Source organism: Oncorhynchus clarkii, chromosome 5 (assembly GCF_045791955.1).
Source record: "Oncorhynchus clarkii lewisi isolate Uvic-CL-2024 chromosome 5, UVic_Ocla_1.0, whole genome shotgun sequence".
Taxonomy (NCBI): Eukaryota; Metazoa; Chordata; class Actinopteri; order Salmoniformes; family Salmonidae; genus Oncorhynchus; species Oncorhynchus clarkii.
In genome coordinates, this window is record NC_092151.1 from 64,973,953 (window position 1) to 64,992,700 (window position 18,748).

The 18,748-nt window shown below is 45.7% G+C and overlaps 2 protein-coding genes across 6 annotated transcripts in view; one reads left to right on the plus strand and one right to left on the minus strand.

Annotated features, from left to right (window-relative positions):
* The window catches only part of LOC139409240 (F-BAR domain only protein 1-like), a 43,223-nt gene extending 29,492 nt beyond the window's left edge, over positions 1 to 13,731 (plus strand). For all 3 annotated transcript variants that reach the window (XM_071154115.1, XM_071154114.1, XM_071154116.1), the window contains 24 exons: positions 300 to 374; positions 1,272 to 1,413; positions 1,553 to 1,705; positions 1,943 to 2,047; positions 2,771 to 2,869; positions 3,049 to 3,145; positions 3,244 to 3,361; positions 3,519 to 3,543; positions 4,059 to 4,119; positions 5,364 to 5,542; positions 5,779 to 5,803; positions 5,936 to 5,992; positions 6,610 to 6,661; positions 6,885 to 7,012; positions 7,169 to 8,173; positions 8,346 to 8,452; positions 8,698 to 8,812; positions 8,983 to 9,097; positions 9,200 to 9,355; positions 9,450 to 9,582; positions 9,761 to 9,957; positions 10,165 to 10,229; positions 13,095 to 13,262; positions 13,360 to 13,731. In XM_071154115.1, the coding sequence (XP_071010216.1) occupies positions 300 to 374; positions 1,272 to 1,413; positions 1,553 to 1,705; positions 1,943 to 2,047; positions 2,771 to 2,869; positions 3,049 to 3,145; positions 3,244 to 3,361; positions 3,519 to 3,543; positions 4,059 to 4,119; positions 5,364 to 5,542; positions 5,779 to 5,803; positions 5,936 to 5,992; positions 6,610 to 6,661; positions 6,885 to 7,012; positions 7,169 to 8,173; positions 8,346 to 8,452; positions 8,698 to 8,812; positions 8,983 to 9,097; positions 9,200 to 9,355; positions 9,450 to 9,582; positions 9,761 to 9,957; positions 10,165 to 10,229; positions 13,095 to 13,262; positions 13,360 to 13,388 (3,406 nt within the window). In that variant the 3' untranslated portion in view covers positions 13,389 to 13,731. The remainder of the gene's footprint in view (positions 1 to 299; positions 375 to 1,271; positions 1,414 to 1,552; positions 1,706 to 1,942; positions 2,048 to 2,770; positions 2,870 to 3,048; positions 3,146 to 3,243; positions 3,362 to 3,518; positions 3,544 to 4,058; positions 4,120 to 5,363; positions 5,543 to 5,778; positions 5,804 to 5,935; positions 5,993 to 6,609; positions 6,662 to 6,884; positions 7,013 to 7,168; positions 8,174 to 8,345; positions 8,453 to 8,697; positions 8,813 to 8,982; positions 9,098 to 9,199; positions 9,356 to 9,449; positions 9,583 to 9,760; positions 9,958 to 10,164; positions 10,230 to 13,094; positions 13,263 to 13,359) is intronic.
* A 263-nt stretch (positions 13,732 to 13,994) lies between these two features.
* The window catches only part of LOC139409241 (DNA-binding protein RFX2-like), a 73,403-nt gene continuing 68,649 nt past the window's right edge, over positions 13,995 to 18,748 (minus strand). For all 3 annotated transcript variants that reach the window (XM_071154118.1, XM_071154120.1, XM_071154117.1), the window contains 3 exons: positions 16,704 to 16,857; positions 16,472 to 16,508; positions 13,995 to 16,364 (listed from right to left, as the gene is read on the minus strand). In XM_071154118.1, coding sequence (XP_071010219.1) covers positions 16,249 to 16,364; positions 16,472 to 16,508; positions 16,704 to 16,857 — 307 coding nt within the window. In that variant the 3' untranslated portion in view covers positions 13,995 to 16,248. The remainder of the gene's footprint in view (positions 16,365 to 16,471; positions 16,509 to 16,703; positions 16,858 to 18,748) is intronic.

An 18,748-nucleotide genomic window follows, 5' to 3' on the forward strand; every position in this document is an offset into this window, starting at 1 on the left:
GTTAGAGTCCCGCATCTTACAAGCGGCAGCTCTACCCTTTAGCTCAGTGCGAATGTTGCCTGTAATCCATGGCTTCTGGCTGGGGTATGTACGTACAGTCACTGTGGGGACGATGTCCTCGATATGCAATCGTTTTTCTGTGAGCCAGAAGGGTATGAGTGTAGGTTTAATAGCTCTATCTGCAGTTGGATGCAGGATTTTCAATGCTGAGACTGTGTAGTAGACTATCACTGCCTAGTTTGTTACTGACCAGCCAGGGGTTCATAGGGATTTTCTCTTATCTATCTGTGGGTTCTCAGGGCTGCCATCGAGGAAACCTACTCCAAGTCTATGAGCAAAATGGCCAAGATGGCAAGCAATGGAAGCCCACTAGGGTGAGTATAATAGATAACCATTGTCATCAACATCTCAGTTTAGAGAGCAGTATTCCTATCATAATGAAATCAACTGTTCTATATTGGCAGGGTGCTTAGAGGATGTACAGTAGTTTGTCTGCATGATTAGGGTCTATGATTCTCTAGGGTCCATGATTACTGGGTCATAGGTCAGGGATGTGATCTACTCCATCATCCCAGAACTCTGCCTTCTTCACTTCCTGTGTGTGTTGTTTTGGGGTGATTTGGTTTGTTTAACTCTAGAAATGCACCATGAAGATGGACCATTCAAACAAAATGTATGAAGTCACCTCTGTAAATGTATACTGAGTATACAAACATTAGGAACGCCTGCTCTTTTCATGACATAAACTGACTAGGTGAATCCAGGTGAAAGCTATGATCCCTTGTTGATGTCACTCCTTAAATCCACTTCAGTCAGTGTAGATGAAGGGGAGGAGACAGGTTAAAGAAGGAATTTTAAGCCTTGAGACAATTGAGAAATGGATTGTGTATGTGTGCCATTCAGAGGGTGAATGGGCAATATTTAAGTGCCTTTGAACACTGCAACACTGCTGGGTTGTTCACGCTCAACAGTTTCCTGTGTGTATCCAGAATGGTCCACCACTCAAAGGACATCCAGTCAACCTGACGCAACTGTGGGAAGCATTAGAAGCAGCATGGGCCAGGATCTCTGTGGAACGCTTTCGACACTTTGTAGAGTCCATGCCCCGGCTAATTGACGCTGTTCTAAGGGCAAAAGGGGGTGGAACTCAAAATTAGGAAGGTGTTCCTAATGTTTTGTACACTCAGTATATGTTATTATTAGCTAAAAAAAACACAAAGTTGGCGTTAGGACTTTATACCATAGGTGACATACTGCTGTGTGGCCCTCAGGACGTTTGCCCCTATGTGGGACGTGTTCCGGGTGTCATCAGACAAGCTGGCTCTCTGCCACCTTGAGCTGATGCGCAAGATGAACGACCTCATCCGGGACATCAACAAGTATGGTGACGAGCAGGTCAAAGTTCACCGCAAGGTAACATGAGGAAGCCCCTCTTCTCACCATATGTTTCCATGATGATGCCACCTCCAACCCCCCATGAATCATTAACTATATTCTAATCTATAACAGCCAATCTAAAATTAAGAATATGTGTATGGTGTGTTTCTCACAGACCAAGGAGGAGCAGGTGGCGACCCTGGAGTCTGTTCAGGCGGTTCAGGTCCAGAATGGTCACCTCCAGAAGTCCAGGGAGGGATACCACTCCAAGTGTATTGAGCTGGACAGACTGAGGAAAGAGGGAGCCCCCCAGAAAGAACTGGAGAAGGTCTGTCCACTAGATGTCATTCTGTATAACTACAGTAGAGCTGTCTTAACTGTTATATGACCGCAGGGTGGGTGCCTACTGTTTATAAATTATTGGTTGCTGGAAGTTTACTGACTAATAATGGTAGGGAGTCCAACAAGGTTACTATTATAACAGATCATTTGTTCTCACCAGTATAAATAAAGGTTCAACTAATGACTGGATGAAGTCTATAATCATCTTCTCTCCTCTCACTAGGCGGAGCTGAAGTCTAAGAAAGCTGCCGAGTTGTTTGCTGTGTGTATAGAGAAGTATAACCGCGTGGGAGGAGACTTCGAGCAGAAGATGAGCGAATCAGCACAGGTCAGTCAGTTCACTGGTCCTGGGGCGGGTTAGGGGCGGGACTCCATGGAGGAACCAGACATGTTATATCAGTGTGGCCCAATCCTGGGGTTCCCTTAAGTTAACATAAACCCATCTCCATGGCTACCTGCAGTTTCCAAGGAAACACTTAACAAACCAGATGAACGTTGCTATATTTGGGTATGAAATGATGACTGGAATCCTGGTGACCAATTACCTGTTAATAGCTACAATGGGAGATCTGGCCCTAATTATGAGTGGGGTAGAGAGAGCTCAGCGTGGCTTCATGAAGACTACAGCCCAGAACATGACAGGGGGAAATGACCTGTTCTTTCAAGCCATTACTCTAGCCCACATGCTGTGTTGTGATTAGCACCTGGTTATTATCTGGGATGGGAACTATTATGGTTTGAACCTGGTTCTGTTCTTTTAAAGTTGCCATGGCTGATAAGTGCCTTTGGTTTTTGTTTCTTGGGGTCCTTTGGGTTTCAGTTCTTAGTACTTAATGGCATTTTGCGGTGGTTTGTGGGTATTTTGAGTAGCATTTTGGTGTGCTTTGGGGTAGTTTGAGTAGCATTTTGGTGTGCTTTGGGGTAGTTTGAGTAGCATTTTGGTGTGCTTTGGGGTCGTTTGAGTAGCATTTTGGTGTGCTATGGGGTAGTTTGCTGTAATTAGGACCCATCTTGGTGTCTGAACACTGTTGTGTTCCCATCCTCTGTACAGAAGTTCCAGGACATTGAGGAGGCCCACCTGAGGCAGATAAAACAGCTTATCAAGGGATACTCTCACTCCATAGAGGACACCCACGTCCAGGTGGGACAGGTAGGTCACCCAGACACTGACCCAGGAGCCACAGTCTGGCTGGAGGGATTTAACTGCCCTCTCTGAGTCAAACTTCACATCCACATCACACACACTCCAAGCCCTCTCTCTCAGGCATGCTTCTTCTCTCTTGAGCTGTTCTTGTCAGACTGTAAGGAGCCCCTCTCTCCTCTGTTCAGGTCCATGAGGAGTTCAAACAGAACGTGGAGAACATCGGCATAGATAACCTCATCCAGAGGTTTGCAGAGCAGAAGGGCACAGGGAAGGACAGACCAGGTACACCACACAAACACCATAAACGGATGGTTTGATCCCAGTGTGTGTGCGTGTGTGTCCCATTTGTCCTCACTGTGATATATCCCTATGTGTGGCAGCCCTGGTGGGGTTTGAGGAGTACATGACAGCTTCAGTACCTGAGGGGAGTAAGAAGAGTCGAGGAAAAGCCTTCAGGATTCCTGGACTGGGCAAGAGGGACAAAGAGCCAGACTCAACGTGAGCGCACACACACACACACACACACACACACACACACACACACACACACACACACACACACACGATAAATCCCAATTCCCCTCACTTTCTTTTGTCAGCTTCATCTGGGATATTATCTTGTCACTTACATTCACCTATGTGTTGCTTTTTGCAGGGATTTGGCTGTGACGGAGACACCAGTGAGTGTATGCTAATTCACACTTGTACACAGTGGCACGAAAACCATCAAGTCAATGTCAGTTCTTCCATTATCAGTCTGTGGTGGTGGTGGTTTAAACAGCACATCACGTTGCCCCTTCCAACTTACTGACAGACAGATGGACGTGTGTGTGTGTGTGTCACCGTGTGCGTGTGTATGAGCAAGGGGGAGTAATCATATGTGTGACAATGACGTGTCTGGCAGTGTTGGGTTACCTTGCCTATTTTTATCCTTCTGAGAAGGGGCTTTTGAGGTTGGGTCGAGATCAGTGGGTTGCCAGGACTGTTTTAACAGACAAGTGTCACATGGGGGGGGGGTCGCACCACCTCTTACCCAGGTCATAATCTTCACACACTGCCCCTGGAGTGATATAACACTTCTGATGATAACATCACTCAGTCTGGGTTGAGTTTTGTTATTAAGCATATCAAACACTAGGATAAAGTATTTATGTTTGTGTCTGACGTTGCTGGGTATTCTCTATTCTGCACACAGAACTCTCCCCTGGAGGTGGATGAGGAGGGGTTTGTCATCCGAGCCGATGTCAATCAGAATGATATCCTTTCTAGGCAGTGACACTGACTATCAGATGAGAGGCTATCTCGCTGCTATATTATTGTAATATTTGCCTTTGACAGACCTCTTTATCTTCATATTGAAAACAAGGCTTCCTGCCACTGTGTATCTTCATAAAGCACTCTAGACATCTCCTATTAGATGAATAGAACATTAGCTAGTTCTCCCTGGCACCTGGCGGGTAGGAGCGTTGGGCCAGTAACCGAAAAGTTGCTGGATCGACTCCCCGAGCTGACAACATAAACATGTGTTGTTCTGCCCCTGAGCAAGACAGTTAACCCACTGTTCCCGGGCGCCGATGACGTGGATGTCGATTAAGGCAGCCCCCCCCCCCCCCCCCCATTTTAATGCATTCAGTTGTACAACTGACTACGTATCCCCATTTCCCTTTCCCTAAGGGACATTTAAATGGACTTAAAGTCTCTCTCTGTCCTTAGTCCAACTCCAGTCCGTTATGAGGCTGGGGCAATGAGGGCCATGATAGCAGGCTACCTCCCTCTGTTGTTGTCATTCTGTCACTCTCCTCAGCACAGCACAGTTGTTACACTCATTAGGTATTTTATGTAACGGCCAAATATACTGACACTAGATCTGTCTCTCTCTCAGGCACTCACTGACATCACATGCCTGCGAGCAAACCGACACTAACACACGTGCGTGCAGATGAGCATGTAATAACAGGAAGGAGATGGAGTTAAGGTCAGATGGAGGTGCAGGATGTTGTGGTTGGCTGTTTTATACACTGTCACCTCTGGCGCACTCTGTCTCTGTGTTTGTCACAGCAGTCCTATACTCTCTAGTCTACATGGATTCATTCTCTGGCTCCAGAGGGTATTAATAAAGCCGTATAGCATTATCGTCAACAAAATACCTGAGTGAAAACATTTTTGCAATAAAGCTCAAGCAAGCCTACAGGAAGATTTTCTTATCTAGAGTTTCTATAAGTATTTGTCTTGCTCAGGAGTACTTTCATAGTGGAAGTATGACACAAATACAGTTTACTTGTGTTGCTGAGAATTCTGGTATGTTTTGTTACCCATGAATGTATTTTTCATCTTTCTAAGCATGCTTTCTAAACTCATAGATGAGGTACCTGTATAATACAGGACAATGGAAACCCTGACACTCCCGATGTTGTCCTAGGCAAGCTGCATTAGGCCATCTTCCCTCCAGTCAAGCCTCTATCTCAGGTCACTGCTCCTTAACCCAGCTCTCTGTCCATACGCTGCTCGACGGAGGACAAGGAGAACGACTTCTACTCCAGCGACTCAGACTTTGACGACGAGGAGCCCAAGAAGTTCCACATTCAGATCCGTCCGGTGGGCAGCAGCAGCAACTCTGCTGCTACAGAGATGGAGCTGAAGGCCACCGTGGGGGCACTCACACTGCCCCCCAACAGAGGGGTACGATGGGAGTACAGGACCAAAGGGGAGGCATGGATGGGGTGAAAACGTGTCACTTATTTTCATGTGGTGGTATCAGAAGTGATGAAAAAGATGAGCTCAGAAATGCTTATCTGTGTATTATATGTGTAATTATCTCTCCAGGTTGTTGTAACAGCAGCAGGATAGAAGCATGCTTAATTGTTTAGATGCTTCGAGACAGTGTAATTAACAACTCTGCTCTCCCTCTGTTCCAGGTGTCAGTGAAACGGCATCGCTCCAGTAAGTTCCATTAAACTCAGCTTCAGGTTAAAAATAGTTTGATTTCTGTCTGTCTCTGTTGTACGCATGCACACGTTTATGTGTATATGTGGGCGCGCGAGTGTGTTCTCTGAATCCTTGTCCTCTCCACAGGAAACGGCAGTACTACAGGCCGTTCAGAGGGGGAGGGAGAGGGCGCCCCCCACAGGCGTAAGTGGAGTTAGCACTCTCTCCACACCACTGGTTTTTCAGCATCAGTACTTTATCATTTCACCACAATGTATTTTATCAGTGTTGAAAGGTCATAAACATCCAGGATACTATTACCCAATCTTTAATGTTACTACCAGTCTGAAGTGGTGTTGTGAATGTGATTTATTGTATTGCTTCTGGCTAGGCTTAGCAGTGCCTATCCGTCCAGTAATAAATCCTAGAGGTGGCTGACCTTGGCTGAAAGACGCTGTCTATTTGTCCCACTTCGGTCTGTCTGGAACATGGTTTATTAGTGGGGGAATAGCAGCCTGTGATGCTACAGTGGGAGGCTATTTGCGGAGGAGATGGAATAAAGCAGGGGGAATGAGCAGACATGATTAACGATGAGTGCCTTGATTAAAACAGTAGCATAAAGCGCTGGGCTGATGCTGCTTAGAGAACTGGTCTAATGGCCGGTATGTATCATTATGGAAGATAATGGGCATTCCCTTATGGCTCTGCCCTCCGTAAGCACTCTAGTTAATCACATCTCCCCTTGATTGGGACTGATTGGGGAGCAGTCATGAATTAAACTTCACTAACTGTCTGTGTGTGTGTGTGTTTACACTTTGCAGAGGGAGAGCAGGATGGCCTACGCAATTCCATCTCCAGTCCGGATCACAGCAGGTGAGTGAATGTCAGTCAGTCTTGTCTCTCCTCTCTCTGACGTGCATGGCTGTAGCTGTGAGCAGCAGGGAGATCGAGAGGAAGAGAGGAAGGCAGGCCAAGATCTGATGATAGTGCTGCATCACTCTGTCAAATCCTGACATTATCTCTGGCTATGCTTTTATTGGCTCCTGGTAATGCATAATCTCCCTCTCTCATTCCTTCTCTCTCACCCACCCTCTAGGTTGAGTTCTACTGCGTCAGGCTCAGACAACCTCTTTGGACCTCCTCTGGAGTCGGCCTTTAAGTCCAAAAGCTTTGCTGGTAGAGAACAGCTACCGAGAGCAGAGAGTGTCTTTGGTACATCTGAATGTAAATATGGTTAATATGATCATGTTAATATGATTGATGAAAATTGGGGACAGAAGTTTTACCCCATCACATAGTCAGTAAAACACTTGTTCCTATGTATGCATGTATGATACATACTGTTTAAGTAAAATGATCGTCTGCCCTTGTTCTCTCCAGATGCTGCCTTCTCCACTGACTCCTCCTCTCCTGAGAACGTAGAGGACTCTGGGCTGGACTCACCTTTCCATCAGCCCCTGGGCCCCTCCCCTGAGACAGCTGGTTGGGCAGCGTGGCCATCGGCAGGTCAGAGTAAAGAACCAGCAGGACTGGGCAGGCCAGCAGACCCCTTCCTTACTGCCTTTAGAGACCCCTCCCCAGGACGCAGCCCCCATCCCCCCCAGGACAACCCAGCCAGTATCTGGGCAGCTGCTCCTCGGTACCCCCGCCCCCCTCCAGACATGGACCTCTCAGCCCTCCACTTCCCGGTCTTCTCCCAGTCCCTGGTCCCTCCAGAGCTGGACCCGGCTCTGTGGAGCTGTAAACACATCCCTCCTGAAGACCCCTTCCTGGCTGCCTTTGAGAGGACCGTCGTCACCCAGGAGACCCTACCCCCCCCTGACGCCTGGGCCCCCCCACCTCCGCGCCCCTCCAGAGACGGGAGGGGGATAGAGGTACGGAGTGACCCCTTTTCCAGTGACAGTAAAACCCTCCCCACCCCCTCCTTTTGCAAGGACATGGACCGGAAACGGGACCGTAGCGTCCCGCCCCCAGAATCACCTGACGACCCATTCGCCATCACTATGATTGGCAGCCCCACCCACCAGTCAGCCCTGGCTGCCGCGACAGGGGTCCTGACCCACAGTGTCAGCAGTAGTAGGTTGACCCCCAACGCCAAATCCCTCCCCTTATCCCAGCCGAAGAAGGAGCTGGTCCATTGGAACTCTGTCCACAACCCCTTCAGTGAGGGGACCTCGGCTGGGTCTCTGGCCCTGGGTGGAGTGGTCAATGAGGGAGGGAGGAAGCAACGCGAGTCATGCAGTGAAAGCGAGCCACGCAGGAGCGGCCTGCCTCTCACACTGCATTCTGGGCCACAGGAGGACCTGTGCTTCTCTACTGACAAAGACCAGAACTGTCTGGACCTGAACGCACCACAGCAATCCTGCAACATGGGCTCACACAAAGGTACAAATGTTACACACTACACTACTGGGCTCAAATGTCTATGCACTAGCTATATTTTGGGATGGTATTTTTTTATTTCACACTATTCAAAACGCCACACAGTCTTTTAGTCAACTTCCTCTTGTTTTACAGGTTGTAATATTGGTAATTTCCCTCTCTCCTTCCTCTCCAGGTTCAAGGCATAGCTTCAGGCAGCACAGTGCAGAGCTGCTAGTGGCAGCCCCCCCCAGACCAGCCAGAGCCAAGAGGTCCTCAGGCAGACTGAGTGGCTGTGAGAGAGTGAGTGTCCTCAGGGAGATCACCCTGGTCTCACTCAGAGCTGTGGCTTTTGCAGCTATAAGTCTGACAAGCAAGGCTAGAACAGTAGTCCTGTTCATTCTTCCAAACATGAATGATAAATGTTTCTGATTGAGCTGAGCAGAGAAAATATTCTGTGAAGAGGGTATGTTCTGAACGATGACATTCTCCACACATCCTCTCTGGTTCCTCCACACTGTAACCCTTATATATCCCCGTTGTCTCAGTCCAGGTCAGTGTGCTCATCTCCTCTGCCGGACCCCAGCCTGGACTTCACCTCATCCTCCTCCTCCAGCCCTAGTGAGTGGGGGGCCCAGACCCATGCCACCAGCCCTGCTAGAGGTGGGCAGCCCTCACCCCTCTCACACCTGCACAAAGACCACACACGCCTACACAGTCTAAACAACAAATTTCATACCAATATTTCAAAGATATCCAATAGCATAAAGCACTTATGAATAAGGACATTGTGCTTTGAACTTGTGTCTTAGACATGGCTATTTTCCCCACAGTGCATCTGTCTCGCGGGCCGAGCCCAATCTCCCTGAGCACCCAGGAGTCCTGGCCTGTGGCTGCAGCCATTACAGAATACATAAACGCTTACTTCAAAGGTGGACAGCATAACCGGTCAGTATACATAAGCCCTCTGTACACCAGATCCAATGTTATTACCTTTTATACACAGACCGGCTGAAGGCGAAGCGTGTGCGCATCTCTTCTCTTCTCCAGCTGTCTGGTGAAGATCACAGGAGATCTCACCATGTCTTTTCCTGCTGGAATAACTTGTATCTTCACCGCTAACCCAAACGCCCCGGTCCTCAGCTTTCGATTGGTCAACATCTCCCGGGTTGACCACTTTCTGCCCAATCAGAAGCTGCTCTACAGGTAGATGAATATGTGCTATGGGATTATGATAAAAAGACAGATTGCGGAAATGGTAGGATATGTCTCATTCTCCTGAGTGTGTTATTCGCCACAGTGACCCCTCTCAGAGTGACCCAGACACCAGGGACTTCTGGTTCAACATGCAGGCACTGAACCTTTACCTGCAGAGAGAGGCTGAACTTAACCCTCTGGCCTCCTACTATAATGTGGCCCTACTCAAGTACCAGGTGACTGATGAAGTACAGTGGAACTCTTACCCTCTGTCATCTGACCTTTCAAGTATTCTTCAATATACACATTTTCCCCTGTCTTCCAAATGGCAGCATTGTCCTGACATCAACAGCCTCTCCCAACTCTGTTCTTCCTTTCTCATTCTTTCCTTCCCTCCCTTCCCTCCCTTCTCAGGTGTCGTCCCAGGACCCTGGTCGTGCTCCCCTCCTGTTGTCAGCAGAGTGCCAGCGGAGTGGCACAGTGACCCGTGTGTCCCTGGACTATCACTGCTGCCCGGCCACTGCCCCCTCCACCCAGCTCACTGCTGTGCAGGTGCTGCTGCCCCTCGACCACACCGCCACAGACCTGCAGTGCCATCCCCCCGCATGCTGGTGAGCAGGGGGAGGTGGGAATGGAAGGAGGGATGAAAGGATAGAGGGAAGGATGAATGCGTGGAGAGTGGGAGGAGATATGGAAGGGAGACAGATGAAGGGTGGATAAATGTGGAGAACACGAGAATGGGCGGATGGTAGAAGGTCGAGAGAGAGGGAGGATAGTGGACAGGGTGGGCCTCACTGACCCTTTGTCTGCCTTCACAGGAATACGAAGGAACGACGGCTACTGTGGAAGCTACCCAACCTCTCCCCCACCAACCAAAGCAAAGGTTACTGACCTGTCAACACACCCATCTCATTTAATGGCCAAATGTCATATTCTAGCTATAGAAATATAAATGCAGCATAATGTACATTTTTACAAGTCTAGTCTTTGACAACATAATTGCATTGAGTGCCACCCTTTTCTCTATTTTAATATGCAGCCTCTGAAGGTATCAGTCTTAAATATCAAGATTAGCATATGAAAGCTGAGCAGCACTGCTATTTATAGGCCTTACAAATAGAGGGAAGTTTGGGGAATATAAAAGCCTGAACATCATAGTTTATAGGCAGTGATCAGAATCTCGGAAAGGTTACAATAACTGCTTTCCTGGTCATCTGATCCAAATACCTTTTTCTCCCTCATTGGAACAGTGCCTTCAGAAAGTATTCATACCCCTTGATTTATTCCACTTTGTTGTGTTACAGCCTGAATTCTAAATGGATTACATTTTTTCCTCACCCATCTACACATTATACCTCATAATAAAAAAGTGAAAACATATTTAGACATTTTAGCACATTTATTTTAATTAAATACAGAAGTCTCATTTACATGATGCTGCATTTAAAACCTCTTGGAACTACCGCTCCCGGATTCGGGAGAATTGTCATCAACTGACACTAATTAGCATAACGCAACGGACAAAAAATATTACTAGAAAATATTAATTCATGAAATCACAAGTGAAATACATTGAAACACAGCTTAGCCTTTTGTTAATCACCCTGTCATCTCAGATGATAGGTGCTTTACAGCCAAAGCAAGACAAGCATTTGTGTAAGTTTATCGATAGCCTAGCTAGCAGCAGGCAGCTTGGTCACGAAAATCAGAAAGGCAATCAAATGAAATCGTTTACCTTTGATGAGCTTCGGATGTTTTCACTCACGAGACTCCCAGTTAAATAGCAAATGTTCCTTTTTTCCACAAAGATTATTTTTGTAGCCGAAATAGCTCCGTTTGTTCTTCACGTTTGGCTGAGAAATCGACCGGATATTGCGGTCACGACAACGCCGAAAAATATTCCAAATTAGATCCATAATAACGACAGAAACATGGCAAACGTTTTTTATAATCAATCCTCAAGGTGTTTTTCAAATATCTATTCGATAATATATCAACCAGGTCAGTTGGCTTCTTAGTAGGCGCGAGAGAAACAATGGCCGCATTTGTCTATTACGCAAAAAAAATCACTCAGAGCCACCAGGTGACCACTTACGCAATGTTGTCGCTCACGCTAATTTTTCAAAATAAAAGCCTGAAACTATGTCTTGTGACACTAGACACATTAGGGAAGCCATAGAAAAAGGAATCTGGTTGATATCCCTTTCACTGCTCAATAGGGACGCATAGGAACGCAGAGGTTTCTAAATAACACTCACTTCCTGATTGGATTTTTCTCAGGCTTTCCCCTGCAATATCAGTTCTGGAAACTTTAGTGTTTTCTATCCTAAGCTGTCAATTATATGCATATTCTATTATCTGGTCCTGAAAAATAGCCCGTTTACTTTGGGAACGTTATTTTTCTGAAAAAAGTGCCCCCTAGTTTCAAGAGGTTATTAAATGAGGGACGCAAAAAACATCATTATCAGTCAGCATAGAGGGACAAGAAAGACCGACTGCAAAAGCTAGCCAGCACGACGGTATGCGCTGCTAGGGTGATTTCAGTATAGAAACAACAGCCGGTGCAAATCAACATCCGGTCGAAAACTACGCAACGGCAGACTGCAAAAGTTGAATTATTTTTACTGTGATGGCAAGTCTTGTCTACCGTGGCGGCTGACGGCATTCATCTTTCCACATGTTTTCAATGGGATTCAAGTCTGGGCTACTCAAGGACTTTCACATTCTTGTTCTGAAGCCATTCCAGCGTTGCTTTGGCTGTATGCGTGGGGTCATTGTCCTGATGAAACGTAAATCTTTGCCCCCAGTCTAAGGTTGTTTGCACGTAAAGCATGCCCATGCTGCCACCACCATGCTTCAGAGTAGGGATGGTGTTAGCTGGGTCTGGTTTTCTCCAGACATAGTGCTTTGCATTCAGGCCAAGGTTTAATTTTTCTTCTCACCAGACCACAGAATCTTTAGCCTTATGCTCAGTCTTTCACATGCCTTTTTCTCAGGAGTGGCTTCCTTCTGGCCTCTCTCTCATAAAGCCCAGATTGGTGAAGTGCTGTAGAGACTGTTGTCCTTCTGGCAGGTTCTCCCATTTCAGCCAAGGAACTATAGTTCTGTCTGAGTGGTCATCTGGTTCTTGGTCACCTCCGTGACCGAGGTCCTTCTTGCCCGGTTGCTCAGTTTGGTCGGACAGCAGCTCAAGGCAGAGTCTGGGTAGTTCCATATTTTTTCCATTTCCCAATGAGTCGTCTTGGAAACTTTCAACACTAGAAATTATCACAATTATATATTGGCGATCTACGGACAGTTCTGACATGCACTGTCAACTTAGGACATTATATAGGCACGTGTATTTTTCTAAATCATGTCCAAACAATTGAATTGACCACAGGTGGACTCCAATCAAGTTAGTGACATCAAGGATGATCAAAGGAAATTGGATGCACCTGAGCTCAATTTGGAGTAAATACTTAAATATTTCTATTGCTAACATTTCTAAAAACATGTTTTCACATTGTAGATGGGTGAGATATTGAATACATTTTAATTCAGGCTTTAACACAACAAAATGTGGAATAAGTCAATGGGTATGAATACTTTCTGAAGGCACTCATTTCAGTGGCCAGTCTGGCCACCAATCTACCTGACGATAACAGATTGTACTGTCCAATTGCCACATAGGCAGAACCACAAGTCTGTGTGATTTAACTTGCTCCTGTTAGTGGAGGGGAACTGAAGAATGTGTCACTTGTTCCAGGCTCTGGCACTCTGTGTGCTAGCTGGCAGTGCCTAGAGGTTCCTCGCGGCCCTCCCCCCAGCCTGGCAGTCCAGTTTGTGGGATCGGGGGCCTCCCTTTCAGGCATGGACGTGGAGCTGGTGGGCAACCGTTACCGCATGTCCCTGGTAAAGAAGAGATTTGCCACAGGTAGTAAGTAACATGTTACTAGGCCTGGCCAATAAGATACAGTATGTGGGTCCTGGAGTTTCACATTATCAACTTCACACCTTTGTCTCCTTGGCAGGGAAGTACATGGCAGGTTGCACCTTGTGAGGAGGAGTAGGAATGCCCAGGTCCCCGTTGGGAGTTCCTGGAGTACACATTGCACTTTTAGGCCTCTGGGCCATACCAACCTAGTCGCCCAGGAGGGAGAGAAGACAGACTAGGATGGTTTTGACTTTGGGACCACACATCATGCTCACTCTTTTTCCCACAAACTTGTGACCAAACTCATTTTGGGACCTAGACTTTATTATTTTTGTATCTTTCAGCCTTGCGTCGTACACATAATCCTTTTCTCTTTGTACTGAATCTTGTTCTGTTTGCATTGTGTGCCTTTATATCAGGAGTTAAACTGGATGTAAGAAGTTGGGTTTATGAATAAACATACTACTTAACAGAATTGTCATGCATTTTTTCCATGTCTAGACAGAGGGCTCTATTCAATCTGTATCGCTAAAGGGTTACAGATTGTGATAGAAATGTAAAAGGTAATTTCCAATTGATCGGACATATGCACCGTTTGCTGTGAATGTAAAAGGCAATCACACTTAATCATTGTGAGTGGTTACAGTAGTAAGTTAATTTGCCAGGACACAAATGCTAGTAAAGATGTTTCACTTGACATTGATATTTAAGAAATAAAAGCTTGGCCAAAAAGATGGTATAATACCAATTTATTACACATTGACCAGTACAAAATACAGTTGAACTATGCAGTTTGTTACAGACTTGTCTGCCCTCAGGCTAGGTAAAGTGTAGTCAAGAACAGGTTTAAAAATACATAAAAATAAGGGTTCAAAATACAGAAGAACCAGATCTAGTTCAATAAAAAAATGATCCTCAGCCAAGTCAAAACAGATTTACAAGAAACAAAGTACACATAGAAATTACTTTCCAACGCACTTAAAGGCAAAGTACTGTGACAGGCACGGGTTACAAAGAGCCTTCAATAACTCAAGCTCAGGATTCTTATAGCTACTACAAAATCTGAGGGGGAACAGGGGAAACTCAACTAAAAGTGTTTAGAGAAACGCTCCATATCGGTTGTAATTTCCGGTTGAGCAGACATATGCATCGTTTACCGCGAATGCAAAAACATTTCAATCACACTATATTACTGATTGACTCCAGCCCTAAATCAGCTATAATTTTTCATAAATAGAAATGGAGATTCTCTCAATATGGGCAAGTGACTGCCGATTTATAGGGCATTTACACCCCAAATATCAACGTTGTTTGTTGAATATTGATGTGTTGACCAGATAAGACAAACGTTTGCCTCACACATCAGTCCCAGCCACTAAATAATCAAAGCAAGGAGGACATCCCCCTTTAAAAACACAAACAGTGCAGTATGGGGAGAGCTAAATGATTGGGGAAAGACCAAGCAATACAAAAGGCCATTGATGAACACATATTTTTTACATCATATTAAGAAAGTTATATTTTAAAGTTTAACAGTTTGTTGGTTTTGCACAAATCAGCCCTCCTACAGTATCATTGTACGGCTATATAATAAAATCTTAGAGCAACAGACTCAAAAGCTGTTAGCATTTTCATATCAAGCAATATGAATGATGAAACATGGATTGGGAGATTCTGAATATTTCCTTCCAATCAATATAGAATGAGTCCATTTGAGTAACAGTAAGGGGAGAGCCTATCTGAACAGATGCAACTACAGTTTCCTTTTAAGGGTTTTGGCTTCGGGGGTCCAAGGCTCTCACGTTTTGTTAAATACATACTATTTTACATCCCTTAAGAAATTTGACTTGACCCAGACATACAGCTCCACAAAATGGATGCCAGACACCTCCAGTTAACCAAGAAGGTAGATCATCATATATATGTACAATCTGGTGGTTTCCTGAACACATTCCACCACACTCCTTTCAGTCTTTAAAACATATCTAAATGTCTCATCAACATAAGAGGCAACTGGCTTGTCCTAGACTCTGGGGCGTGACATCTAGAAACACCCTGAAGTTCTACAGTCATGGATCAATGAGACTTGTGTGCATCCTGAAATTGAGTTTCTGCCAAACGGCATCATAGAATCGTTATCATTTGAATGAAAAGTGATATATACATGGAAAAGGTTACTTGAGTAAGGGGGAGTTGGTAGAATTAACAGTAAGTGGCTCTTTTATAGTTGCCTCATAAGAACAGAACAGAGCATAGAAAAGGATGAGGTAACTAATAATCTCATATGGCCAGAGTGTTAAGAGGTCCCTGCCTTCCAATCAACTATGAGACTAGGGGCCTACTGACATACCCAAGAGTGGCCACGCTGGTGGGAGAGGGACAAGTCCTTTGCGTCAGTGGGTTGCATCAATGTGGGTTGAGCTGCCAGTAGCAACAGAGGCAACATGTATAGTATACTCCTACAGGTTTAAAGGTGCTTTAGAATGTCTGAGGTTCTGAAACAATACATTCATACTGCGGTAGAGGCACAGCTGAGGGAGGAGATAGACATCTGTAGTAGTGGCGGTTAAAGAGTTATCTAAGGCACTGGAATTACACAGCTAATAAAGGATAAGATACACACAGCACTCATTCAAAGTTACACGTATCCAACATCGGTACTGCACAAAGTCATCCTGAATCACAGTTGCAAAACGGGAACGGAGAGAAATTAGAACTGTATACCCCTGTCAGGTCAAACCAGCCCCCCTTGGTGAGCATACATTGTTTTCCCTGGGATAAAGATCCCCCCCCCCCCCCCCCCCCCCCCCTTAACTACACTAACTAGGAGGTGTGGTAGGGTAGGGGCTGAGCCTAGTACTCTTCTCTATATACACTGAACACACTGGCTGTGTAGCCACTCTCAGTGTGCTGACAGGACCAGAAGGACCCAGGGCGGCAGCAGACCTCCTGGAGTAGTGGGCTATGGCCCTCACCACATCCGGTCTCAGATTTCCTGCAGCGAGTGGTTGATTTCGATCCTCTCTCTTTTCACGGCCGGCTCATTGGGCCCTCGGCCCTCGTCACTGCCTACGTCACTCATGTCATCTGAGAAGGACGGGTCTAAGATGGGAAAAACAGCAGTTAACAAGAGCTAGGTAAAGTCTAGGTTTATAACACATTGAGAGGGAAAATGAGTCAGCACTAGGAGCCAGCAGGAGTAGACCTACCTTTGTCCATGAGCATCATCGAGTTAAGGTCACTGAACTGTTTCAGAAGAGAGGAAAACTGATTAGTAATGTACTAATACAGATTTACAAACAGGCCATATTACTCATAATCAAAAGCGTTGACCATGGAACCTGGTGTGCGATTAAATATTCATAATTATCATTTGTGAATTTTGCACGAGTTCCACAGAATTGCTCAAGGAAACAGGCACATAAAAGCTCTCCCACTCACCTCTCCCATGACAGCGATGGGCGTCTCTCCGGTTGCCTGGGCGACGCGGTGCTCCACCAGGTAGAACATGTACTCATCGTAGAGCAGTCTGATGAGGTGGAAGGAGCCGAAACTAGCAGCACTACGCAGGGTCAGGTCCCTGATTACCATGGAGCTGTGGGGAGGGAGTGGGGGAGAGAAAGAGGGCCATCAGAGAGAAATTACATTAACACAGCCCCACTGAGCTTGAATGTGCCCCTGCCACACAAAGCTAATCACCACATTCATCAGCCTGCAAATATTCCCACACCTTAGTGAAAAGCAGCTACATTTTACATTTATACTGCACATAGTTGCGAACAAAGATATTGGCACACTTTCACTTTTCTTAAATAATTAGCTATTTCTAAAATAAGTTAAAATGGAAAAAAAACGGTCCCCACACCTTGTTATTGGGATTGTCAACATTGCAGACCCAATTTCATTTTTGTAAACTTAAGTTGGCATGGACAAAATGATTGGCACGGAGCTAGTACATGGTTGCACGGTCTTTGGCCAAGATGACTGTAGACAAACAGTGCATCTTTCTGAGCTTGCTGCTCCTTTCTACTGGCAATTTTGCCCACTTGTCAGCATTCAAAGAGAATAACACCCTCCCTACAATCAAACATGGGGAGGCTCAATACTGTGGGGTTGCTTTGCTGCCTCTGGTACTGGGGGCCTTGAACGTGTGCAAGACATCATGAAATCAGCCAATTATCAAGGTGTTTTGAAGTGCAATGTTCAACCCAGTGTCCAAAAACTGTCTCTGTTGAAGGTTGTGAGTCTTCCAACAGTACAACAACCCTAAACACACCATGGAATGGTTCAAGAAGACTGGACTGTTCTGGAGTGGCTAGCTAAAGCCTTATTTCACACTGCAGGCCTTAATGATCACATCAGTTTTGTTTTTAAATCCGTTTTGGACTAAATGTTCTTTGTCTCAGCGGGAAAAAGGTAACATGTTCAAAAGCGAAAACTGGAACAATATTTCAAAATAGGAACGTGGGGAATGGTAAGAGGCAATCTATAGAACACTAATATCATTTTGTGATGTCATTAAAAATGTTAAAGGAAATACTGTAACTTGGAAAGTACACATACTATATACAGTGGGGAGAACAAGTATTCGATAACCTTCAAAATCCGCAGTGTTTCCTACTTACAGCATGTAGAGGTCTGTAATTTTTATCATATGTACACTTCAACTGTGAGAGACGGAATCTAAAACAAAAATCCAGAAAATCACATTGTATGATTTTTAAGTAATTCATTTGAATTTTATTGCATGACATAAGTATTTGATCACCTACCAACCAGTAAGAATTCCAGCTCTCACAGACCTGTTAGTTTTTCTTTAAGAAGCCCTCCTGATCTCCACTCATTACCTGTATTAACTGCACCTGTTCACACACTCAATCAAATAGACTCCAACCTCTCCACAATGGCCAAGACCAGAGAGCTATGTAAGGACATCAGGGATAAAATTGTAGACCTGTACAAGGATGGGATGGGCTACGGGATAATAGGCAAGCAGCTTGGTGAGAAGGCAACAACTGTTGGCGCAATTATTAGAAAATGGAAGAAGCTCAATATGGCGGTCAATCACCCTCGGTCTGGGGCTCCATGCAAGATCTCACCTCGTGGGGCATCAATGATCATGAGGAAGGTGAGGGATCAGCCCAGAACTACACGGCAGGACCTGGTCAATGACCTGAAGAGAGCTGGGACCAGTCTCAAAGAAAACCATTAGTAACACTACGCCGTCACGGATTAAAATCCTGCAGCGCACGCAAGGTCCCCCTGCTCAAGCCAGCGCATATCCAGGCCCGTCTGAAGTTTGCCAATGACCATCTTAATGATCCAGAGGAGGAATGGAAGAAGGTCATGTGGTCTGATGAGACAAAAATATAATTTTTGGGACTAAACTCCACTCGCCGTGTTTGGAGGAAGAAGGATGAGTACAATCCCAAGAACACCATCCCAACCGTGAAGCATGGAGGTGGAAACATCATTCTTTGGGGATG